The sequence below is a fragment of the Betta splendens genome, chromosome 9, assembly GCF_900634795.4.
Source record: "Betta splendens chromosome 9, fBetSpl5.4, whole genome shotgun sequence".
NCBI lineage: Eukaryota > Metazoa > Chordata > Actinopteri > Anabantiformes > Osphronemidae > Betta > Betta splendens.
In genome coordinates this window covers 10,312,274-10,338,442 of record NC_040889.2, presented here as the reverse complement: position 1 = coordinate 10,338,442, position 26,169 = coordinate 10,312,274, and the positions used below count along the sequence as shown (strand labels likewise).

The window sequence follows — 26,169 nt, the reverse complement described above, 5'->3', positions numbered from 1 at the left end:
TGAACTGCGCTCGCGAGCCCCTGACCAACTGCCAATGAGCTGCGTCAAGCTGCAAACGTCATATAGGAAGTGGTGGTTCTCAATCTTCAAAGTAAAAGTTTTTACAAAATGTTACTGACATTCATATTTTTATTATGCTATTATAGATATTTTCACATGAATTATATATATTATTTATTATATATATATGCATTGTTTTATATTATTCATTATTTGCCTTAGTTATTACTTTTATTACTTTTAATGATATTAATATTTCTATATCTATGCCATCTGGTAATAAAAGAACTACACAGAGAGCCTTAGGAAATTAACTTTATTAAAGCGTAAAGCTACTGAACAAGGGTTGTTATTGCATTAAATAAAGTCATTTATTTAGCCATCAATGTATTGTTCAATACTACAAGGACATATCCAAACACTCAACATTTGAAATAAGAACAAGGAGTCTTACAGCAGATGACACATCTTGAATTCGAGGAGCAATCTGATGAAAACTATTAGTGACCCGTTTCAACATATTAAGCAAAGATAATAAAACAGAGCAAATCTGTCAGGTACTGATTAGGTTTGAACAAAAATCTTCACCGTTGTTTAAAGGCTTTTATTTTCAAAGGCACTACCGGAAGCCCGTTTGTTTTGACATGAGTCTGGTTTTAAAATGCGAGCACAGTAACAATGAAACGGATGGCAAGTAGTCCAAATTCATCCCTCCGACCATGAGTCCCTTCATCATCGCGCATCTGCGTCTTCGCATCCATCAACGAGGCCCAAGGGACGAGAAGCGTAGCATTGTGGGATACTCCCTCTCCTCCTCCGTTCTGCACCATCATCAGTCAGAAAGTAGGGCAGAGGGTGAGCATACATGCACAAACACATACACGCTATCAATGTGTCACTCTCGAGCACTAATCACACGGTCCATATGCTGTGTTCATGGAGCTGGTGTGTCAGATCTGTCAGGGACCTCCCTCCTCATCCTCATCGTGTTAATAAAGCTCTTAGTAAACATCCGGCATCAGGCCACATCTGTCTGCAGATTTGTTTCTCTTCATTGCACTGAGCCGGTTTCGGTTTCCAGTACAAAATGACACAGAGCCTTTGGTTTCCAGTACAAAATGACTTATAACCTGGAGTGAACCGTCTGATGTTTTAGTGCTTCTGCTTCTATCAGATCAACTATCTGCTTCTATCTATTCAACATCTGTCTGAGCCCACTAATAACACTTCTTTGTTTACAAAATTTCCTTACAGCACAAAGATAATTACTGTAATCTTTATGCATCCAAATGTGTTTAATTATATTATTAATATCGTTTTTCTTAAAACTTCCTGAGACCAGGCTCACAACAGCCCACAAAGGAATCAGCAGTCTTCATTTAGTTCCTGTGTAAGGCCTGGAAAAAGAATTCTTCATTTATAATTAATAAGCTGTGTGCAGCCCTGAATTCAATCTAATCTCAGCTCCTTGATCTACTCACTCGCGCTCCGCTCGTCTTAGAACGTCTGTTATGTTATTCATATCGATTTTGCAACAAACACAGGAACTTAAAGTGCAGCGGTAGGGGAATGAAGCTGTGGTATGAGTTATTTTAGGATCTTTGTGATTTTGGAGGATATAAGCTTCTCTGTAGACCAGCTAATCAAGAGACTCCTACTTCTCCTAATTGCAGTTTGGCTTAGTTTTAAGATGCAAGGGAATGTTATAACAAGCTAAGACCATCTACTCAACCAAGCAAAAACTCTATTGTTATAATAAATGTTATAAAAATGAATGTTCGCTTTAAAGTCTTCTTTTAATGATCCAAAGCAATGAGTGAGTGTTATTTCCATATAATATCTTTTGATTTTGTGGGGTGAGAAGAGCAGCTAACAGCCACAGTCCACAATGAACACATCACACACAGTCACAGGATAAATGCTTTTACTAAGGAAAATACTTTAATTATTTAAAAGCAAAAAGACAGAAGGTCAGGACAAGCTGGCTTTTCACAAAAGCAAAACAAAGAAGCAACTGATCTGTTTTCCACTGGCTGTTGTAGAAGAACTAGAAGAGAATGTAAAAATGTCAATTTTGATGTTTCTTTTCCTGTAAAATATACAGATGTAGAGAAATGAAGGTTTATTCAGTTTAATGTAGACAGTGGAACTTTGGTAGCATTATCTATTTACATGGGTGCACAGAAGGGAAAGTGTCTTATCTGTAATGCATAAAATAACATTATGTTTTCATAAAGCTAATAAATATAAAAGAAGTTTAGTTTTAAAGCCATGGTGGGTAATTACCAAATGAAACTCAATAAAAATTCAGGACAAAGCCTGAAGCAAAGGCATCTTAGGTTCATAATTTATCAACAGCACAACAACTAAAATAGACTTGGAATGAATTATGGATTGGTTAAGGATCCCAAACACACTCAGACTTTCAGACTCATCTAGTCATATTTACAAAAAGTCCAGAGAAAGTGTTGCATTTCCATAACTTGCAGCTCGTTAACATGTGCTTGATGACACAATGTTCATCTGAAGTCCAAATATCCTAAGTACTGTCACACACAAATTTCATACATGTGTGAATGTGATATTTGGTTTTCAGCTATATCAAATAAATTGTCCTGCATTAATTAAACATTTTTTTGTAGCCAATGTAGGAAATTATAAACATCGTAAAATATTAATTTAGAAATGAATTCATTTCCATGTAAACCCAGAGCGGAAGCCCTTGATGCATAAAAGTGTGAGACAGCTAAGGAACTATGAACAATATATAAAAGAATACAATAAAACAGAAACACAAAATACAGTATACACATGACAAAAGTATCAAACTGTGATTTTTGCTGAAATGGCATAAAACAATTGATATTAAAAGAAATCCATCTAGAAAGAGCAAGTATAGAATAACAAGCCAAAACATTTCTGGCTTCTATAAATACAAAGGTCTACGTCACTATCCTGTAAAAAGCCCCATGTCATATTTTAATATACTTTCCTCTTGAATATATTTGATGCTACATTATTTATTAGATCCTTTTTTATTTATTTATTGGGTGTTTCAACAGTTTTTCAGGCCAAAAAAACCCAGTGTAAACTGGATTTGACTTATTCAGTGCAACTTTTCCTCAGAAATAGACAACCAGTGCCTTTTGTTATTAGTATTACTATTATTTACTAATACAGTGTTTCTGATTTAGCAGAGATGGCAAAAAAAACGTCAGCAGTGGGAATTACTGTATGAGGTTTGCTCCAGGACACTGAACCATGTTCACAAGGTCAAAGGTCACAACAGAAGTGGATTGAAGCGAGAAAGGGGTGGGGTCTTCGACGCCAAACTCAGGACGTCTCATTGACCGTTCGCTCCAGCTCTACCACTTTACTACTGCTCTCATTCGCCCTCTGCTCCAGAGACCTACAGTAATGGACAAATCACACAGAGGAGATTGGAAATGAGAAGATTAGTCGTGACATAAAAGTTGTTGAACATTACGTCACAGCTTGCTGCTCCGCGTTTACCTGTGGAGGTCCAGCAGCAGGTTTTGTGGTGTCTGTGTCTCATTGTTTTTACTCCTATAAGGTGGGTGTGTTTCTACCCTGACGGGCTCCATCCCCAGCTTCTGTTGCTCCGAGCGACGCCACGCTGCCATGACGACGGCTGGCGTGTCCTCCCATTGGTCGGGGTATTCTCCCCCGAGGCCAAGGAGCTGTGGCTGCTCGTCTTCGACGGTTGATAACAGACTCCTCGACTTCACTGAAAGAAAAAATCACATTTCTGTATTTGAATAAATTCAAATTGAGTCCCACACAGCCTAACTGTTAACTTTTAAATACTTTGCGCTCTAAAGTATTTAACAGGTCAGTGACGCTGCGGAAAAGCCTGCTTACGCGTGTGCGGACGGGAAACGTTCAATCGTTAAGAGAATTATATCTGGTCTCTGTTTGCGAAAGCATGCGTGAGTTTGTAGGAGGCAGCGGGGAGGATGTAGTGAAAGGTCACGTCATCTCATCAGTCTTTGTGCTACTGCAGCGCTGTAGGTGGAATCTGATTATAGTTATAATGGATCTCCACCGTTTTACAGCTGGAAACTAATTATTCATTAGAATGGAAACAGCAGGACGGAACAATTCAGCTAAAAACTATGTTCAAGTGACTCATAGTGTGGGCGTGGGTGTCTACTTACTGTAAGTCTCAGCTATATTCATATATAACTAACTAACTAACTTGTGTGACTATAAAATAAGAAGGAGCCTCAGTTCCGTTCCCTCAGATCTGAGCTCAGTAACGTCCATGAGAGCGAGGCGGGGCCCTAGACTTCATGAAGGCCTTCATGTGAGCGTAGATACTATACCTGTGGCTGTGTAGGACTCTTTGACAGGCAGCTGTCTGGAAGCGAGGCCCGTCTCTGTGATGGTGGAGTAGGGGGTCAGGCTGTTTGGGTAAAAGCTGCCCAAAAACAGAGCAAAGCACAACACGACCACCTGCAGACAGACCAGAGGCGGGTGAATAAACGGTGAATCCTGTCTCATTGTAAAGTACCAGCATCATATTGGATTAGCCTTTTTTAAGTACCATTAGGCACGATGACGTCTGGGTGCCAGCCATCCTGCACGACTTGTGGACTTTGCTGGCAACCATGGCCTGCAGAGACTGCAGCTGCTGTAGAAGAGACCTGGGGAGGAGGCAACGCACAAACGCAGGTTTGAGACGCACAAAAGCCTCGTCTCATCATCAGCACTTCCCTTTTATACGATGATGCGTAAACACATGTGTGATCAGTGTAAATGTCATTTGAACGTTAGTCAAATATTCCACTGTGGTTTTGTTCTGCTGTTTGTTTCATTAGCGAGTCAACTGAAGCTTTCCACACACGCGTCTGCTTCATTAACCCTCAGACAGCCACGATGAGGCGACACTCCACTACGCCGCCGAGTAAAACAACACCCCCAACAGCTGCATTGCAACTCAGCCGTGCTTAACGCAGCGCGCTCAAACACGGCTCATCCACGCACCACGGGAGCCGGCGCGGCCTATTTACAGCAGCGGGAGCTCTTTACATGAAAATAGCCCCGTGATTATGTGCGGCTTCAAAGCTGCAGCTGAACAGATTCGGATTCAGTCCTATTGAGAGACGATAAAAGTCAGCCAGTGTTTCCCGACAGATCACCCAGCCGCTGTCAGCAGCAGGATGAGGGTTAGACACAGACGCCTTTAAAAGATTGTTTGGAGGCAGAGGCACGAATCGAGCTACAAAGAGACACTTTTAGGTCTGAAACCCTCCTCCTCCAGAATCTTCTGCGGTTTTGACTGTCACCCTGCTTGAATGTGTGTGACGGACACGTCAGACTTGTCTCCTGAAGCTGTGTCCGAACAGATTTGCTTATAAAAAGTTGATTTTCCCCAACTGTCCAAAACTTTGATCAGTGTGACGTCCAGTGACTTTTCTGCTTTTCTTCTTTTACTTTAGATGCAATATCATTGGCCTGTGTATCAGAGTGACCTGTATATACTGTATTTAGCTTTTATCTGATCTTTTTGGTGGTAACAGAATTCCTTAAAAGCAGGTCTCCATTCATCTCTAAGGACCTTCAGGACGTCGGCTGGCTGTGTTTGTTCTTACTTGTTCGTGCACTCCAGAGTCTCCACTTTCCTGCGCAGTTCATTGTTTTCGTTAGAGCAGTTCTCCACCCTGTGGCACAAGACAAATACTGCATGTTCAGACTGATTTTAGTTTCATATATTGCTTGCAGCTCTCGCACCTAGTATGAAATATTTGATGATCAGTCGTGTAGCAGCTAACTACATCCTGATGAGCAGTTACTAAGTAAACAAGCAGGAGTCAGAGCACAAAGTGAAACCTGAGCCTATGTGTGCGTGCCAGCGGGGGTTTTATTTCCCAGTCTCTTTGAAACCACGGACTCACTTCTTCTCCAGCGTGTCCATGTACTCTTTCTTCTTCCTGCGACTCTCCTGAGCCGAGATCTGAGGGGAGAAAGAGACAATTACACGCGTTCGCTTTGACTCGTTGAATGTTTAAAGCAGGGCTGAGAATGTGTGTGAATACTGATGGAAACCTTTGTGCACGATGCCAGTGGCAGCGGTGAAAATTACTTTGACCTTCTTGTTGGTACCTTGTTTTTGATTTTCCGGCGGATCTTCTTCAGAGCCTTCTCTTCGGCTTTGGTGAGGGGCAGCTTGGTGGGAACGGGGTAGCCCTCGGCCACCAGCGTGCGACGCTCCTCCTCAGTCAGCATCAGCGGGCCGGACCCCTGCAGCTTCTACAGGACACACAGAAAGCTACATCACCAACAGCCAAACAAAGACAGATAAGCTCTACAGTATTTGGAGCTGAACCCTCATCATCAGTGGACACCTACATGAGGAGCAGTGAGCAGGGGGGAGTTGGACAGCGATGAGGCGGCACGGGGCGACACCTTCAGGCTGGCCTGCAGTGGGGGAGGGCTGGTGGGTGAGGTGGGGCAGGAGAGGCCGGGCGGAGCGTGGACGGGGCTCTGGCTGCCCTCCGAGTCACTGCCGTGGGAACTGGGGGGAGTGGGAGGCATCTGCAGAGACTCCAGACCTGAAACCACCAGAAACGATGCCTTAGTGAATATTCATGTCGGAATACATCAGAGAAGTCTTAAAGCAGGTTCTTTTCAGTACTTGTACTTTTGCCTTCATCTTTTAGCATTTGTACAAACGTCCAGCAGGTGTCCTCATATGACAGATCTGCAAATGACACCATGGGAGTATATGAGAGAGAATGTGTTTAGATCCTGACCTTTGGGTGACAGGTTGAGGAACTGGTCCACCTCGTGAGGCTCTAGTTTGATCTGAGGGATGATGTTCTCCTCCTTTATCTGGAAATACAGATGAAGGATGAGCTAAATAAAACGCTGTGAAAACGACCAAGTCTCCGGTGTTCATGTCTGGCCTCTCACCTTGATGCCTTTGCCCTGGTTGTAGCTGCTGATTATGATCTGAGCAGGGGTGGTGGTAGCGGCGGTAGGGGCCACGGCAGGGCCCTCAGGAGCTTGGGCCCCCTCAGTGGAGGCCAGAGACATGGAGAGGGTGGGGAGGAGGACCGGGGTCTCGCACAGAAGGCTGCTGATGGCCTCCTCCTGCTCCATGGGCCACTCGGAGGATTCCCCATCGGATTCTGCCGCAATGGACATCAGGTCTGAACTTTTCTGACTCTCCAATGGAATTACATACGGATGTCCAACTGCATTGTTAACAATCAGACCTAATATCAGACTTACCCGCCTCGCTGCCCTGCTCTCCAGTCAGGTGCGACAGCGGCGACTGCGGTCGGCTGTCACCGCACAGCGAGTAGCTGTGCTCTGCTGTGATGTGGGGGGGCAGAGGGGACGACGGGGACAGGTCGCCTCCGTCCTCCCCCTCCATGGCCTCCACGCCGCATCGCACCCCGGACAGGAAGGGGTCGCTGAGCAGCTGGCCCAGCAGAGCGTCCGGGGAGAGGTCATCGAGGAGCTCGGAGAAGTGCTGCACAAAGAATAGAACAGGGATTCCTTTAAGTATCTCACAGTCTATCAGAGACAAATCCAGATAATTATAATGATATGAAGCCTGGTGGTTTGAGCCGGTAATTAGAGACTGTTCTAACTTTTAACACTCTTCCTGGAAGTTTTCCCCCCAGCAGCCATCTTGTCTTTCACTGTAAAGCTCCATCATCCTCCTTCTACCTTTGCATTTACAAAACACACACATTCCTACTGCTCCTTATGTGGCTCTCAACAGTGTGAGTGTGTGTGGGTCTCCCTCCATCCTCAGATGTTATGACTGGCATAAACAAAGCGTGTTCGTGTGTGGTGGTGTGATGATAACACACTGTGCTGATGTCTGGCTTTTTACTATTTTCTAAAAGGGAACTGGAAGAATTATTGAAAAAAATGAAATAGCCTCATTTTTTATATTAAAAATAAAGTCTGTACCAACATGAAGACCAAGCAACTAAAAGCCAGACCAAAAAAGACTAAATGACCAAAACTGAGACGCTTCAATACCTCGTCTTACACACAGTGAAGCACACACTCCCTATACGGCTTGACTTCAGGCTCCTGGTTGAGTGTGTGCTGGTGCATGAACTAATTCAAGAGTGGAAAGACAAATATTTACACATTAACAGGTCTGCGTCTAATTTCCAGTGTGTGTCATTGGGAACAAGCAATGACTTCAATGTGCATGTGCTGAAAACATCGGCCCTGAATACGCGGTGCCTTCCATCAGCGTCTCCCTGCGACAGCCTCGTCTCTATGGTTACCGAGACGCATTTTCAGCTTCACAACAAACATTATGATAACAAAAAACAAAAAACTTCAGGCCTGTGTCGTAAAACCAATAGACACAATTGCATATACAGTAGGACCTTTAAACTCCTGCAATCATTAGTAACAACTACATCTACTGTGGTGATGCAGATAATAAAACATTGCGAAACAAACAGGAAATAAGAGGTCCAGTTCCGCCTGCACAAAAACAGGACCACGCCAACGACACACATAGAGGCTGCGCATAAGCTGCCTGTCATGTCTGCAGAAAGAAACAGAGGTGAGGTCAGCCAGCGGGTGCGAGACGTCACACGTGCTACAGAAAGTTCTTTGTCCAGCTGTTTAAGGCAAGGGCAACACTGGAACTGGGCAGAAACCAGTGGCTTGGAGCTTCTCGGGTTCCTACAGTACAAAGAGCACATTTAGAGCTTAAATACGGCGGATTGTTGCACAATGTGGATCGACTGCAGGGTTGACGGCAACACCCCGCTCTGGGGAAACACCTCCAAAGAAAACAACTCCAGCAACACCCAGTCAGAGGGAAACCACAGCTTCAGAATCAGAGTTCGATGGCCAGTGAATAAGTTGTGTAGAGGAGAAGGCCGGGTCCAGTAAAACCAGTAACCAGGCAGAGCAGTGAGCGCTGAAGCTCAATAATCGAAGTCTCAACAGCTGTTCAGCAGCAGAATGAAAGGTCTGTGAGCGGTGGGGGAGGGAAGGAATGTCCTCTCACGTCTGCTTTTGCCTGCTGTAACCCCTAATGACCAGAGGTTTAAGGAGCTGGACCAAAGGAGGGGAAAGGAAAAGTGGAACGACGTCTTCCCTAAAAAGCAAACAGATGTGCAGCAGCTGATTAAAGCCCACACAGGCCTGAGGGCCACCTCTGGAGTGTGTGTGTGTGTGTGTGTGTGTGTGTGTGTGTGTGTGTGTGTGTGTGTGTGTGTGTGTGTGTGTGTGTGTGTGTGTGTGTGTGTGTGTGTGTGTGTGTGTGTACCTTGCCCCGGACTCATCTGTGTGTACCTTTGCTCATGACACCGTTCCACACAGCCTGGAAGCGCACGCTCATAAAAAGGCAAACAGACTCGGTGACACACCGCTTCATGCTAAGATAAACTGAATGACTCATTAGCCTGATCTGGATGCAGCTTGGACCTGTGACATATTAGCAACACGTGTCCCATCAGAGCCAGATAAGCAGCATTAAATGGACATGGTATCTTTTATCTGCCAGTGTCTACTTAACAACAACAACCACTGTTCATACATACTAGCACATGTGAAGCCTCTGACACAACCGCTTATAAAAAGACAAATGTTTTTGCTCCTCAAAGTCAAAACCTTATTCCAAAAGACTTTTTTCCTGTCCACATACAAATAGGCCTTGTATCAATCTGGCCTGTTGGATCTCACAGCTGTAAACCAATGTGCAGCAAGTACCTGCTGGAATGCCAGCGACGTGCACAAGCTGCTTTAAAGGTTTCTGCTCAGAAGCTGTAAATAATGACTGCTTAAAGCTTAATACTTGAAACCTGAGTAAAACAGAACCAGGAAACTCTCATCTGTTCCAATAAACCAATGTTCCTGATTCCCTGAAGCAGCATTTAATGCAGAAATCCACTTTTGAATCCAAAAGGTTTCAAGTTCAAGATAATTAGAAGGTTGATTTAGGTTGAAAGTGCACAGGTATGATAGTCATGGTACAAGGGTTACAACGTAAACCAACTTTCACTCAAATCCATCCCATAGCAAATTACACACCAGTGAAGAGCCAATGACTTAAATACACAGGAATTTAGAATCAAGCCCAAAGAACTGGTGCGATTTGTTTAGAACTAGAGCGAACGCCATGAGATGTTTGCCAGGCTTCAGCTCAGCAGGACCGTGTATCAGCATCCACGTTTGTTACTACATGCTGGTACCTCTGCTCGGCTGCGAGACTGATAGCGCCCGACAGAAAAACAAGACAAGCAGCAGACCTTGAGGGGATTCTGCTATCTGGACCTTATCTGTGGGGCGATACGGCCGGAGCCCAGCACCGAGTGTGGCACCAGGCCTCGTGTTTGGGTTTACGCCTCCGCATGCAGACACACAAACATTTGTCCTGACATCATCTGAGCCATAACGTCTGACCCCAAACTCTCTCCCCTGAAGTGACCTCGCTGCACAAAAATGTCCTCGTTCTGAGTAAGACCTGAGCTGCGTCTCACAAGGATAAGAGTGGAATGACACAGAACCTCCCTGACCCAGATCCCAGACATGGATCCAAGGAACACTTTAGCAAAACTATGCAGTCAGTATGGAGGCAATGAATGCAGCAGGAGAAACGGGACAATGATGGAAGGACATCAACGGAAGTTTGAGAAGAGCATGGCTGGAGCACACAATTTCCCCAATTTCCCCTAAATTAAATTTTTAAATGATAATAATAACAATTAGATTTAGTTTTTTTGGTTATTCGATCCCCCACATTCTGCGTGTGCAAGTTCTAGGCTTTTTCCTTGCTCTTATATAATGCAGCACTGAATAAATTTCCATCCAATACAACTCTAGGAACTTTAAGTGATTTCCATTCTGCTCTTACATTTACAACGCTGTCGGCGTCTGAGCTTTTCCACATGATTAGTCGATTCTTCTTAGGAGAATTTGCATCCTGAAAAAGTCATTAAAATATCAAAATATAACGTAAAGCCCCCAAATGCAGAAAATGCTGGCATCTTGCTGTTAGTGCACTTGAGCGGAGAGTGTGACAGGGGTGCAGAGGCTCAGGGATGTAAACAAAAGGATGTTAGTGAGGACAGAGTAGGTGTAAAATCCAGCTGGGCCACAAATGTTTTCTCCACCCACAGGCCGAGACAGGAATACACACACTCAGCGGACAGATCCTCAGCTTCCTCTCCAGCACTGGAGCCTTTACCCTGCTTCTGTGCCCATGAATGTGTCTCTCTAGCAGAAAAAAAACCCTCAACGTCCGAGTTTATGTTGAGCTGCGACAGGAAATGTGCTTAAAAGTGGGAAACGTCCCAGAAGCGTGAGTCACGCTCCGCGTTCATGTGTGTTCGATTTGGCCACAGAAGCTGATGAGAAATGGAAAGAGCGTCTCATTTTCCTCCTCTGGAGCCCGTCCCACCCGTTTTTCTCCCCCTGAAGCGTCCAAAATGCTGCCACCCCCCCAACACACGGAGTAACACAGACTTTCCAGTGTCACACTGACCGACCGGCGAGTACAACCCCCACACATCCCAACGAAAGCTGACCTTCCAGATGTTACACAACGACTTCACCAGACGCGGCTCGGCCTGTGTTGCGCTGTGCATTCGAGTCTGTGCTGCGCAGGAACGTCGTGTCCACAAACTACGGGGCACATGCAGCGAACAGCAAAGCTCCCTGCGGATTTTTGCTATTCAAGGCCAGGTACAATCTGCTGCCCGGAGACAAAAAAGGCGCAAAGCACACGTGTGAAGCAGCAGCTGGAAATAAACCTCAACAGACGCAGGATTTCTATGAGTGTTTGAACTGCAGCGTCAGCCCGCGCTCCGGCCCTTCAGCTTTGAATAAACCCACACCTTGTTGTTTCAGCCGTTACGTTTGGTCCGGCATGCATCGCTTACAGTCACGGCCTTTGTCTGGCTCCACGGGCTGCGCCGGAGAGTGAGCAGGTGAAGAAGCAGAAGAACGGTGCGTGACTTTGCAACAATGAGACTAAATTGGGACACAGAGAAAAGGTTGTGAAAATGCACATATGATGCGGCAGATTGGCAAAATGTCGCTGAGTCCCTGTTTTGACTATACTTGGCCAAACACAGCTGTCAAAGGCAGAAGTTCTGTTTGTGGCAAACACAAGCACAGCTGGTCTTCTGCGTCTCTCCTTAAAAATTGGGTCAACACACACACACACACAGACACACACACACACACACACACACACACACACACACACACACCACACACACACACACACACACACACACCACACACACACACACACACACACACACACACCACACACACACACACACACACACACACACACACACACACACATACACAACTCTTTCCATCTTTCCACTGCACTGACCAGTCACTAAGTAACACACACACACACACAGACACACAGACACAGACACACACACACACACACACACACACACACACCACACACACACACACACACACATACACAACTCTTTCCATCTTTCCACTGCACTGACCAGTCACTAAGTAACACACACACACACACACACACACACACACACACACACACGCACACACACACACACACACACAGACACACACACACACACACACACACACACACACACACACACACACACACACACACACGCACACACACACACACACACACAGACACACACACACACACACACACACACACACACACACACACACACACACACACACACACACACACACACACAGTGAACTCCTTCACCCTTTCTGCTCACACTTGCGTTTCCTTTTTTTCCTCTTTCCAGCTAAAGTGTCATCTAAAAAATCTCTTCGAGGCTTCGGGCCAAGCTTCACTTATCAGCCTGCTCAACATCAGCCAAATATTTGTTATGGAGGTCTCATTGCCCCTGCAGCTCTCCAACCTCCACCTCCTGCTGAACGCTGTGCCACAGCTGGAGAAGTCGTCTCATAGTTAACCTGGAGCACGTAAACGTCATTGACACATGCTGAACTTTGCATGGATCATGAACGTTATAAGTCTCAGTCAGCTGAAATGTGCATAATATTGTTGGTTAGGTTACCCAGAATGTTTGTACTTTATTACACTGGATTTTTAAAAAAGCAGTAAAGATGAGGAATTAAATCTAAAAGCGGCAGTTAAAGTTAAAAAAGAAGAAACGGGAAAGAATGAAAAAGTGAAAAGGTTTCTGAATCATCTGGCATTTCGGACAGGAGGCAACTCGTCCAGCTCTCAGCCTGGAGGAATGAGGGAGGAGGAAGAGGAGGAAGAGGAGGAGGTCTGGACAGAGGGGTGAAAGGTCATCTGCACAGCGGATGAAGCCATTTGTATCTAACAGCAGACCCTGAGCCACGAGGGAGCTGCACGACCCATGAAAAACATCAAAGCTGCATCGGACAGCTCAAACTGTTTAATAGGCAGGTTCAGGCTTCACAAAAAGAACGAAAACCCCAAGAATGAAAAGTCAAAAAAAACACCAGCGGTCAGTTTGCTGTTTTTCACCAAGCTGCTATTATATAAAACTGCTCCCAGGCTCATTTCAAGGCTGGGTGTAGGAACCACTCTGAGGGATTTCTAACCCACACCCTGCAAACCACACACACAAGCATCTGAAAGCTTCTCCCTGAAGCGAAGGAGTGTGTCGAGGCAGGAGGAGCGAAGGCAGCCGACGCACAGACAGACGGTAAATTTAGCTTTGCCTCACAGATCCGAGTCTCCTGTGGATTTTCTATAATGATCCCTCACACTCTGATTACTACCTTCGCTTCGCTCTGGAGCGGGCCGCGTGCCCGCAGCGAACTGAGGTCTGCTTTCAAACCAAGGGGAAAAGTTGCATCAGATACGAAGAAGAGAAAAACCTCGCGTCCGTGTGTGGAAGTTTCTTCAACTTTATGAAGTGAACTGATGAAACTTTAGGATTATGATATGACTGAAAGCTCCACAAACTCAACTACAGCTTGGGTTGGGTTAGTTAACATTAGAGACGTTGCACCACAAGAATCCAAAAATCAATCATGTTAGATTTTCTTCATATTTTCATTATTATCATTAACCCCCATATGGGTTAATTATTATCAACACTTCCTTGTCCTAATAGAAAATCTGACATAATAACATCACACATACAGTAACTTCCTTGAAAGCAAACATGTCCGCGCTGTAATTCTATATCTGCCTGTAGGCACCCATGAAAGGACGTCACATGCGTCACATAAGCGCCTGTGACTGTGTCTGACTGGATCCCTCGAGCCCTGACACTACAGCCGTGTCCCTCCCAGACTAACCTGAAGATCCAGCACCGCACCTGCGGTAATAATAGCGTGTGCCTCATTATCACGTATTACTTTTTTGCTGACACTGAACAGTAAGTCATAGATAGCGAGGACGACCAGGCTGCGATATCCAAAATAAACCGACTTTGACCTTTGACTGGTAGCAAAATGTGACTCCACGTGAAGTAGTGTCGTCATTATTCACTGTGTGTGTGTGTGTGTGTGTGTGTGTGTGTGTGTGTGTGTGTGTGTGTGTGTGTGTGTGTTACACACACACACACACTGACACTCGCTGACACTCACGTTACAGCAGACACACGGACCATTCACCGAGGACAGAGTGAGGCCACCAGTGAGCAGGATGCCCTGCCCCGATGGAGAACAGGCCCTTGACTGTGAGCACATGGATCAAGCTGCTTGCCCTTGACTCTATGTGCATGTGTGTGCGTGTGTGCATGTGTGTGTGTGTGTGTGTGTGTGTGTGTGTGTGTGTGTGTGTGTGTGTGTGTGTGTGTGTGTGTGTGTGTGTGTGTGTGTGTGTGTGTGTGTGTGTGTGTGTAATAACTCATCCTGACTTGCAACCCTCATGTATAATAATACAAATGCAGAGTAACAGCTGGTGATTTAAACAAAGGTGAGTCTTGCTGTAGCGGGCAAAGGTTACCTTGAATACTGCTGTATGAAACTTTAAAGTGACTTTCTCTTTAATCAGTGAGATTCACACCCATAGGTGTGTGTCAGTGCTCCACAGAGCTCCAAAGATGACACGGGTCATAATTCAGTCTGTGCAGGAAGCACGCGGAAAGAAAGAGAGTGACTTGACTTTAAACTCCACTCCTTTATACCTCTAGACGCCAACATGCAGATGAGGAGCGTGCATTTGCTCTGCACATGCTCCCGAGCTTTCCAACTATGCATCTGCTTATGTAACGCGCAGCATACCGGCTGCAGACTGCATGTCACATGCCCTAACACTCACTTCCACACGCTGACGGCTTCACATTTGTTCATGCGAACAAGAAGCACCACGAGAATTTGTGCAAGAGTTGCTAAATTAAGCATTTCTACAGCAGATGCATTGATCCAGGTAGCAAAACAGACACTAAAGAACCATAAGCAGGCACCAGATACCTTCAGCATCTAACTAAAGGTGACTCTACTGTCATTGTGAAAGACAACAGTAAAACATTCTGCCGTTTCCTTCACGTCATACAGACAAACCTGAAATAACGTATTTCCTCCCTGCAACGTCAGGAATGATTGTTCCAGCTGAACTAGGAGAAGAGGGCGCGTCAGCGCCTTCATACTGATGCTATTCTAAAACCTGAGGAACTTGATTGTGATAAATACTTTGACACAACAGAGGCAGAGACAATGTGGAGGGAGGGACGCTGGGCCGATGCGAGAGGTCGGGGATCCCACACATGCACCCGACTGAAAGGTTTACACTGTTGTGAGGAATCCGATGTCAACAAACCCCCCTGAGATGGAGAAAGTGAGAGCCGAGCTGCAGCCTGGGGAGAGGAACAAAGAGCGCAGTCTGCTTCTCAAGCAACACCACGCACCCCCAGCCCCGCACACACATTCTATTCATGCCTGCCTTTATATAGCGCATTCACCTCTCGCTAACACTAGCATCCTTTCCTCAACACAGCCTGGGCTCTGTGCAGGGAAGTCGCCACTTTATTAGGGACGCCTGTAGGGTGCAGTCGAGGTTATGTGGCTGAAACGTAGGCCGCCCTGGGATTAAGATGTTCTGTATCCTCCTGGATGGAAAACGTGGCTCAACCAGTTATTAAAACACTACTGTCATCACTATGTGTTTATTGGGTGTGTTCAATCAACACATCAAAGATCACAACTGCTGACGTTTTATCGGTTTGTTTGTATAGAATCATTTGGCTTCTTTGAATATCAATTCCACTTCCTGCCGCCATCTTGGATTCTGAGGAGAATAAACGCATCTGGTGCATTTACTTTTTCATTTTTCTCTTTTATTAATAACTTATTATATGAGTCCAAAAGCCAAAAAAGCAGCTGCGTCTCCCTGTCCTGATGCCGTCTGACTAGAACTGTAGCCTCGGGACCCACATTCACAGCATGAACACCCTCTGCGGCTTCACCAGCAAGCCTTTACCTGTCTGCAGGTTTTTCTAGACGAGTTAAATACCAACCGCTGTGTGAGTGTGTGCGTGTATTGTTCCAGGCTCCGTTGGCCTCTGTGGTGTCTGATTCCCATCTTGCAAGCCAGCTGGACTCTTCCCTGTAAACCCTCCCCACACAGACACACTCCGTCTCTGCTCGGCCCAGATGGACATATGGCTCAGACGCACACGTTCAGTTATATAACTGAAGGCAAAAGGCCAACTTAAATCACAGTTTGTCAATACTTTCCTCTATTTCTGCTATATTCTACCAACCGGCTGCTACAAGAAGTGACACGTGACATCTAGGAGGCAGACTTGGAATAATAACCGCTTTTTGTATGAAAGTGCTTCAACTGAAACTCTCCTTTTCAGTTATGATGCATTATTTTTTCTACAGAGCTCAAACAAAAAGCTGAGTGACAGAACAATAATTCTGTTCCCACAGTGAACTATTGTGCATCATCATTTATTAAGCAAACAGAAAAAACACCAAACAAAGGGTTTGAGGAGGTTTGGAAATCACTGCGCGTATTAATAATTCAAAGCCTTTTTAAAGTTCTCCAGGCGTTAATGAGGCCCACGCCAGTCAACGGCTCTTCAAAGGCCACATCTCCTCATCCGAGCTCAACCACTGTAACCAGTAAGGCTTTAATTAGCTCCCAGTGTGTCCTCCCGCAGTAACTTTGAACTCTCAGCGAGGTGGAAAAAAAGCCTTGCAGAAGAAGATTAGTTTAAAAGTATGTTGCCCTGAATTCTGACTACATCAGCGTCTGTTACACTGCTTCACACGTGACACCAAAAGGCTAAACACTGATCCTTTACAGCCTAATTTAAATTTATAAGAAGAAATTATTGGCCACAAACCTTGCGGAGAATTGCGAGGATTGCATTTTGTTTCTTTTTAACTACCAAAAACACACTGATTAGTCCAGAGCAGCAGCTCCTCTTCCATTTAACCATCAGCTTTTTTCTCTTTCAGGCATTAAAACTGTGTCTGAAGACAGACAAAACCCCTGGTAGCCTCAACATCCTGAGAATGATTTCCATTCACTGTCTCAAGCTCCCAGGATGAGTCAGGGACCAGGCATGATGAGCCACTAGGGTCTCCTGGAGATTTCCTAGTATCTGTGCCTTCTTATAGTTTATCTACAGAATGTGTTTGCAGCAGTGGCAGAACATACTTACTGTAGGACTTACTGTAGAGTTTTCACGTGTTTCTCCCAAGGCTCCAAGAGCAAACCTTGCTCCGAGAAAACTCTACATTACACAGAAAAACTATGCACAAAAGGCACACATGTGCTCTCAGTATGGGTTTGTTTTTTTACAGGTATACTGTACCGTCGTGTATGAGAAAGAAAGCTGAAGTGAAAAAATGTTTGTTGCTGTCCACGTGTTTAACAGCTTTTCTTACTCAAAAATCTAAAGGTGATTATATAATTATAATAAAAAATAGTTTGTCTAGTCATTTTTAAAAAGTAAAAAAGTTGGCTTTATCTTGGCATCATCAACATGTTTTTAATCTACTAAAAGAATCACATAAATGGAAAAGGGTTCTCCAGCTGTGTCCTTACGCATAGATGTAAACTTTATGTGCGTCAGATAAAATGTTTATATGTCTGATGTTTTCAAGATATTATCAATATGTGGCTAAGATGTCTTTGAATGAGCAGAAAATGACTTTACAAAGAAAATGCCTGTAAAATAAACAAACACTCTAACTTGCATCCTGGACCTCAAGGCTCCAGATGTGAATGGAGAGCCGGGTACCACACACACAGACGCGCACACTCAGACACATTATCATAGTCAGGTTAAAGTGATAATTCCCTGCAGAGCTGATCCCAAAGCCCTGATCGATCAACAATCTCCATCCCTGATCGATGACTTACATTGGTGTGCAGCACACAGTCGATGTCCCCGGCCTCAGACAGTTCGCTGAGGTTCCGATCCCAGTGTAGGAACGGTTCGCCACTGTCCAGGATCTCCATGACTGTCTCCGACCTTGTTCTGGATGTGGTGTTTTCTCCCTCAGCGGCAGTGAAACACAGCAAGGCTCAGTGGCGTTGGGATTTAAACCAAAACTCTTGCTCCACAGGGGAAAAAAAGTTCCCAACAAGTTTGCGCGTCCAGGAAAAGAAATTTAAAAAAACAATAACCGTAGAGGTCCAGTTGGGTTAAACGCAGATGGATAAATGTGCCAGAGAGCAGCAACAGGAGGATTCGGTCTGAGAGGTGTTGTTGTTGTTTATCATCTCCGGGCTGGTTCAGGGTCCAGGGCAGATCGCAGCTCCCCTTATTTCCTTTCCACCTCCTCCTCCTCTTCGCTACCAGACACTCAGGAATGTAAGAGGCGGAGACACGAAGGCAGCAACAGCGAGTAGCAACTATTAACTTAACTGTTCCTAATGATGGCAACACTTTTATGAGCCATGAATCAAACCCAACACATTAGAAGTAAAATGTCTAATGTTTATAAATTCATCTTCTCCATTTGCGTATGTCAATTATCACTAGCATAGTATAGCTTCCGGTTTGATTTTCAGAATAAAACCTACACTATTCATATCAGATCGTGTCTTTTACAAGACTCACTGTCCGCTTTATTAGAAACACATGTATGATCTAATTTAATCCAATAAAGCAACGCTGCAAATATTTTAACTATTACAATAACTTAAAAACATATTTTATTGTTTATGTTTACCGCCAATCTTTTACGCTTTTATTTTTAAGTCCACACATTTCCGGACAGTAACTTTGAACTGCATCAACAGGTTTGCTTCTATTATTTCTACCAATCAGATTGCTCTTTCGTTTAAAGCCCGCGTTGCGGCTCCGCCCAAAGATCGTAATTGATATGTTGCGTAGCCAATCAACCTAAACCACAAACATTTCCTGGACCAATCACTTTAGGCCAAGAATACTACAGACGTTAGACCACCTCCGAGAACCACGAAACAGCCAATTAGAAGTAAACGTTTAGTAACTGTTTAAAAGTGCAATGAAAGTTTTCCCGAATTAAAAAAAATGTCCTCAGACTACGATATCACACTTACTTTTGAGTCAACATATTTGATTCTATATTTGTTACATGTGTAAAATAATAAAAAATGGTTTCATGAAAACAAATATTAACACTGACTGTAGAAACTAAATTAAAAAGGACAAAATACTTTATGGGTAAAATGTGTATTATAGTAATAATTGCAGCAACATCAGTGAACTGAACAGTTACTCTGCAGGAAGGAAATAAAAAAAATTGTAGGGACCAGCTAGAAAATATAAAAAATTATATATAGAAAAAAAGAGAAACAGAACAAATACAGGATTTCAAACGTAAATACAATAATTTTATGACTAAGATGAGTTCAGGAATATGAACAAGTGAATAAATATGTCATTACACAGGGGCCTTTCTTTTCCAGCTCAACAATCTTTAATTATAAAAGAATGTGAGAAGTCTGAGAATCAAGCTGAACAACTATTATCTATGAACGGAAAAGCTGTTTGTAACACATTTCTTTAATAATATATCAACAATACCAATATTTGAGTCACATGACAAAGACTGAAATCTGAGATGGAAACTCAGAACAAGGAGACTGCACTTCCCATCTAAAACCCCTTTCAGTGACTAGACCAACACTTAGTCAGTTTCTTTGTGCAGTTGCTGAATTCAACTCAGCCAACAAGTAACTGTCCACAAATCCTAAAAATATTAACCTGTGAATTTAGAAACAATGATTTGTAGGTTTAACTCAACATGCTTTCAACATGTGGAAGAAAACGGTCTCATATTTGCAGGTAGGCTAAGACTTGCAGAGGTTATCTCAAAGTAATTGACACTGAAAAAATACCTCCAAAAAGGTAAACCTGGCAACTCTTTTAAATCATTATACTGAGAACTAGGTGGCTAGGAAGATGATTTTGACATTTCCCATTTTGTATTCAACATAGGTCTAATGCATACAATTTGAGAAAAGAGGCATAAACTGCATCAATGTGACAACCTAACCTAATTGTGATCAGTGAGGGGATATTTCCTTCAATGGTGGGCTTTTCTGATACCTATTTTGCCTGAAATCTTCACTTTCCCCACCAGCAGGAGGCGACAGAGTCTAACAATGTGCTCAGTCTTATGTGTCACAGATTATTCAGTCCCCTCTCAGTTCCTTCACTTCCTCAGTAATTTTGTATAAAGAAGATACAAAGGAAGGAAGTCATCATGTTGTTTGGATGACAGGGGATGGAGAGTCCTTCAGGTTCAGTCTCGCACGTTGTCACTGAGGAAGATGATGTTGTCTGTGGAGACAAACATGAGATGTCTCTTCCTTAGGAGTACAGCTAATTAACATTATGCTTGTGCACGTAAATGTGTATCTGACCTGCAATGATGGTGGTGGCCTGACGCCTGACTTGGTTCTTATCCACATATTCTCCATAGTCCAGTTTCCCCTCTACTAGAATCCTAGACCTAATGGAAGCAGACTCAGCATCAGTCCAAAATGGTATCTTTTAACTTTTTTTACAGTTTTTAACAAGTGCACACCCACAAGGGCATAGGGCCATACCCTTTCTTCACATATTGGTAGGCTACGTCTCTCAAACCAGGTTTGAACACTGACACACGATGCCACGTTGTCTTCTGACTGATGTCGCCTAAAAAACAGCAACACAAAAAATTAGTAATTAGTAGTCCACATGTCATTAACCAGCACAGAAACAACACACATTTCTGTGACTATTATTAAACCAAAACACGCATATTTATGCAGCACACACCTCCATTCATACGTTGACTGGATCAGACCTGATCTAAACAGATATCGCAAGCAAATGCCAAAGAACAGAAAAGCTTTTAAATGGACAGTTTCCTGAGACGTCAAACCTTGTGTGCTCGTCTCTCCTTCTCCTGAGCGCCACATCTCATTTGTTGCTAAAGAGAAGATGGTGACAGGGTTACGTCCCTCCACTTGTCTCATTACAGGCTCCTGACCAACGCGACCCAGCAGCTGTACACGGTTTATCGCTGAAACAAACCCACACCAATAATTTCATTAAGGTTATTTTGTGTGTCCTTTTACACATAAAAGTACACTAACTTTACTTACATCTCTCCAGAATGAGGCTGCTGTCTGTGCTCCTTTGTCTAACGATCTGTCTGAAGATCTGCAGGAAAGAAAACTTTATTACATTAAAAAAAAATCCTTTCTACAGTGTGTGCATCATCTTAAATGTAATTACAACTGTATACAATTGTTTCTTGTTGCTACTGTCTCATTTAAACATTAAAATAAAGAAAAAAAAGGACAAGTGAAAATTCTATTCACATCTTATTCACTCTTTTTTTAAAGAGTGAAAGTTTCAGTCTGGAAATAAATTTAAAAAAAAAAACTTACAAAACAGATCAATATTGTAAATACAATATTATAAAATACATCCAGTACAATAACCATAGTTCATTTGCTTCTCACCTGAGCTGAGGCGCTTCTTAACATCTTAACACAGCAGCAGAGGACTTTGACAGGACGGACCTGGCCAACACACAAGTATCACAAACAATACCAGAGTCATTATAAAAAGCAACATGTACAGCCTTATAGTTTTCCACTGTATTTACATACGATAGATTTATGTTGGATTAGGTTTCACACACAGAGAAGAACCAAACATGTGAACCTATCAGACCATCGCTGTGTCACAGAAGCAATGAGGCTTCTAGTCTCCCGCCATTGAATGTACACACGAAACAAATCCTTAACATTAGTTCTGTGGGTGGATTTGTTTAACGAGCTACTGCAGAAAAGCAGCAAAGCGTTGGTAGGAAATTGCGCCAAAGGAAAGTAATGAGTTTTCTCATCAGGTATGGTTTTTGAAAAAACTTACCAGGTTCAACGCTCCTTAAGAGATTTGTGTAACCTCACGCTGCTTCCGGTTCGTCGGTAAAACTTGTCCGACCGCCTACAAAATGTGGCTTAAGTGTTCCGCGTTCAGCCACAACATTGTTCTCACGATTCTGAGCATTCAAAAAAGGATACATTATTACATGTTATGTCAAAAGCTTCGTGTTTTGTCTGAACAAATTAAACTGTGAAACAAACTAACTACTCTATCTAAGTTGCTCATCTTTGTCTTTCAAATGAGAAAATTAACCAAGCACACGTCAAGTTCGAACATAAAAACCATGAAAGTCCTTTGACTACTTCTCACATCCTGTTTCAGTAAACCTGTTTCCACAGCTGCACCTGTTATCAGTAGTCTGCCCTTGCACTCGCTCCATCAGCTCTGGTGTGCTGCAACCTGTGATGCTGAACTTTTCTAAGATAGATGGATAAGGGAGGTCGAGAGGTAGGAAGAGAGGGAGTTTGGATAGAGAGAGATGGAGGGGGAGGAGGAAATGAGGGAGGGAGAGGAGGGGGTGGTAGGGGGAGAGATAGAGAGGATGGGGGGACTGGATGTTGGGGATAGAGTTTTTTTGGGGGGGGGCTTGGAGAGAGTGAGGGAGGGAAGAAGAGAGCTTGACTAGAAAGCGGTTGGAGAACATCAGGGAACTTGACTAGAGGGAGCGAGGGAGCTTGGAGGGTGTGAAAGAGGGAGTGAAAGAGTTTGACTAGAACAAGGGAGAGTGTTTGGAGGGAGGTGGGCAGGGAGGAAAAGGGCTTGATTAGAGATGAGGTTGACTAAAAGGAGGAAGGTTGAAGGAGGGAGGTTGACTAGAAGGAGTGAGGAGCACCCTCATCATCATTTGCTTTCCTCTCCATGTGGAGGAGCTGTGGCCTGTTTTCCTGGTCATCGGTCAGAGGTCATGACAGTGGGTGAGAGAAGGAGTGTGGATCCACCAGTGAATCGAGAACATCGGCTCCTTCTCCACTACAACACTCGGTGTTGCACTTGTTCTCTCACTTATGAACAAGACCAAAAGATGCTCAACCCGTCCGCATGGAGCAGGAGCGCTCCCCAACAAAGACCTGCCACCCTGTTCCTGTGGAGACTATGTGCTCAGATTGGGAGGTGCTCATTCTCACGCCAGCTGCTTCACACTCACTTCACACACTGCAAACCCAAGCAACAAACCAATCGTTCCTCCTAAATCTGAGGTTTGACTATTGACCGACCTCGTCTCAAACCCAACAAAACCACAGACTTTAAGAAAAGAGGACTCAGAGGTGGCCATCACTGAACTGGCAAAGTAAAACATTTAATGTAAGTTTCTACATTGGAGCTACGAAAATATTGATTTTACTTTACTGCATAAAGATATCAGGAGGGGACAACAGTGCTGTTGCTGGATGCAATGAGTTGATTCCAGCTTGTGTTTCTGTTATTCTGTACTGTAGTGACCCGTGGGGGGGGGGGGGGGCTAAACCGCTGGATACATGTTTACTAAGCACTAAGCTTAAAACAATGTGTTCGTCTCCAAGGTATTGATTATGTAGATGTAAACAATGATTTCAGTAAAGATACAACATATTTTTAGATTTGTGTTAATCATAGTTGTAACTTTACTTTTCCAAAGATGAGCAGAGACCACACTAACTCCACTATAACTTTGTATCATGGGCTTATTTTAATTGGTTTACGCCGAGAGACAGGCACAGATGCCAAACAGACACGTCACATCTACAGTACAGACCAAAAGTTTGAACACACCTTCTCATTCAGAGTTTTTTGAAAATTGTAGATTCACACTGAGGGCATCAAAATTATTAATTAACACGTAGAATTAAATACATAACAAAAAAGTGTGAAACAACTGAAAATGTGTCATATTCTAGATTTTCCAAAATAGCCACCTTTTGCTTTGTTTACTGCTTTGCACACTTGGCATTCTCTTGACGAGCTTCAAGAGGTAATCACCTGAAATGGTTGTCACTTCACAGGTTCACACACACGTCCCAGGTGTGCTCTTTCAGGTTTAATAAGTGGGATTCCATGCCTTATAAATGGGGTTGGGCCCATCAGTTGTGTTGTGCCGAAGTCAGGTGGACACACAGCCGATAGTCTTACTGAATAGACTGTTAGAATTTGTATTACGGCAAGAAGAAAGCAGCTAAGTAAAGAAAACGAGTGGCCATCATTACTTTAAGAAATGAAGGTCAGTCAGTCTGAAAAATTGGGAAAACTTTGAAAGTGTCTCCAAGTGCAGTCACAAAAGCCATCAAGCGCTACAAAGAAACTGGTTCACATGGGGATCGCTCCAGGAAAGGAAGATCGTGTGAAGCAGGCCTTCATGATAGAATATCTTCTAGGAAACACCACTGCTAAGGACAGGCAACAAGCAAGCTTTGCTGGTGACACTGTTGGGGATTTATTCAGAATTGAAGGCATACTGAACCAGCATGGCTACAGTACCACAGCATCTTGCAGCAGCATGTTAATCGATCCGGGTTAAAATTTAGTTGGAGCATCATTTGTTTTTCAACAGGACAGTGACCCCAAACACACCTCCACACTGTGTAAGGGCTACCTGACCAAGAAGGAGAGTGATGGGGTGCTGCGCCAGATGAGTTGGCCTCCACGGTCACCGGACCTGAACCCAATTCAGATGGTTTGGGGTGAGCTGGACCACCACTCCTTTCCCCCTAGGTCAGGGTGTAACTGCTTATGCTGCTCATCCTTTTGTGGACATAAGATTGATGATAAAAAGTACAGTGGAGGGATCCTACACCACCGTCCACTTCAGAGGATCTCAGCAATGGGAGATTCTACAGATTCTTCAGCTGATGTTGGAGCACCCTCATCATCAATTACTCAGATGAGGTCAATCCAAGTCATCGTGTGGAGTCTTACTCTATAATATTTAAGATGCAGCGTGTGTCCTTTCTCTTCTTACAGAGGCTTCATGCTACAACACCTACGAAACCCCCAAAACAGTGTGCTGGCTGGACAGAGGAGCACCTTCAGCCAGAGGCTGATCAGTATTACTTTAAGTGCTCCACAGAACACCACCAGAGATCCTTCATACCGATGGCCATCAGTCTGTACAATTCTTCCTTCCCCTAACTGTGACACTGATCAACGTGTGCAAAATAATTTCCCCCTGGTATTAATAAAGTTCTTTTGAATCTTGAATGTCTGGGGAAGCTTAGGCCCAGTCTCTGGTCATGTAGTGTCATGGCTGCCTACTGCCAGCAGAGGGCGCCACATGCACAAGGACCTGAAGCTGATTGCAGAAAGAAGTGAGTCCTGATGAAACTCCGACGACACACAAAGACCCGAAGCAAAGTCAGTGCAGATAATGACTGACAGCTCACATCATGTGACATTACACAAAGCGATGCTAATACTCCTCTTCTGGATGCTATCCAACATTTATTAGACGCCGTGAGTAAAAAAAGATTAAGCTGAAGTTATTCTATACAAACTTCATGGTTCAGTTTGATTCATCAGTAACAACATAATTAACAGGTTGCTGTTCTCTCGCCTCCACCTGGGCCTGGTTCTGAGTTATTAATAATTTAAGCTACTACCACTGCTTTTTTACGAGGCCAAATTGCACAGACACGAGCGAGATGTAGCTACGGTTGCTCAGAAAAAATAAATATTAACAACAAAGTAGAACAGTCAACGGTAAACAAGGTCGTCTAATGAAAAAAAATCCATAAGAACACAAAATCATTGCACAGCAGGAAAATAGAAAATCACATGAAACAAAATGTGGGATTCCCCTCTTATACCTGTACCTTATACACACCATTATCGATCGTAAGAGCTGCAAACAAACATGGCATAACCTTAGCTTGTAATCGCACAACGA

General features: G+C 43.9%; 2 protein-coding genes and 1 long non-coding RNA gene across 4 annotated transcripts; 1 reads left to right on the top strand and 2 right to left on the bottom strand.

The window, feature by feature from the left end:
* Window positions 1–1,907: 1,907 nt before the first annotated feature.
* Window positions 1,908–18,901, bottom strand: creb3l2 (cAMP responsive element binding protein 3-like 2). The gene is made up of 12 exons (XM_029162624.3): window positions 18,302–18,901; window positions 7,258–7,501; window positions 6,937–7,154; window positions 6,777–6,855; window positions 6,373–6,575; window positions 6,127–6,273; window positions 5,919–5,977; window positions 5,616–5,684; window positions 4,568–4,667; window positions 4,347–4,476; window positions 3,514–3,748; window positions 1,908–3,409 (listed from the first exon to the last, which is right to left on the bottom strand). The coding sequence occupies exons 1-12, from the start codon at window positions 18,398–18,400 to the stop codon at window positions 3,334–3,336; spliced, it is 1,659 nt and encodes a 552-aa protein (XP_029018457.1). The 5' UTR covers window positions 18,401–18,901; the 3' UTR covers window positions 1,908–3,333.
* Window positions 4,555–6,903, top strand: LOC121202470 (uncharacterized). Its single transcript, XR_005898104.2, has 2 exons — window positions 4,555–4,695; window positions 4,842–6,903. It is a non-coding gene; the product is annotated as an uncharacterized LOC121202470 (long non-coding RNA).
* Window positions 18,902–19,585: 684 nt separating the features above from the next.
* On the bottom strand, window positions 19,586–22,411 carry ssbp1 (single-stranded DNA binding protein 1). Of its 2 annotated transcripts, none has more exons than XM_029162625.3 (7): window positions 22,299–22,411; window positions 21,887–21,946; window positions 21,524–21,581; window positions 21,301–21,441; window positions 20,984–21,071; window positions 20,798–20,886; window positions 19,586–20,714 (listed from the first exon to the last, which is right to left on the bottom strand). In XM_029162625.3, exons 2-7 carry the CDS (start codon window positions 21,908–21,910, stop codon window positions 20,677–20,679), a joined length of 438 nt encoding a protein of 145 aa, XP_029018458.1. In that variant the 5' UTR covers window positions 21,911–21,946; window positions 22,299–22,411; the 3' UTR covers window positions 19,586–20,676. The 2 variants fall into 2 exon arrangements, with proteins under 2 accessions (XP_029018458.1, XP_040928270.1); XM_041072336.2 differs by lacking the exon at window positions 22,299–22,411 and adding an exon at window positions 22,037–22,217.
* Window positions 22,412–26,169: the final 3,758 nt, after the last annotated feature.

Bases quoted from the DNA above. Each gene is read 5' to 3' on its own strand.
- creb3l2 (XM_029162624.3), bottom strand. From the start codon at position 18,400: ATGGAGATCCTGGACAGTGGCGAACCGTTCCTACACTGGGATCGGAAC. The intron at 6,856-6,936 runs GTGAGAGGCCAG...CTGTATTTCCAG, and splicing joins ACCAGGGCAAAGGCATCAAG to ATAAAGGAGGAGAACATCAT. The intron at 6,576-6,776 runs GTCAGGATCTAA...TGGTGGTTTCAG, and splicing joins CCTCAACCTGTCACCCAAAG to GTCTGGAGTCTCTGCAGATG.
- ssbp1 (XM_029162625.3), bottom strand. From the start codon at position 21,910: ATGTTAAGAAGCGCCTCAGCTCAG. The intron at 21,442-21,523 runs GTAAGTAAAGTT...GGTTTGTTTCAG, and splicing joins CAGCCTCATTCTGGAGAGAT to CGATAAACCGTGTACAGCTG. The intron at 20,715-20,797 runs GTCAGATACACA...TTGTCTCCACAG, and splicing joins GGCCACCACCATCATTGCAG to ACAACATCATCTTCCTCAGT.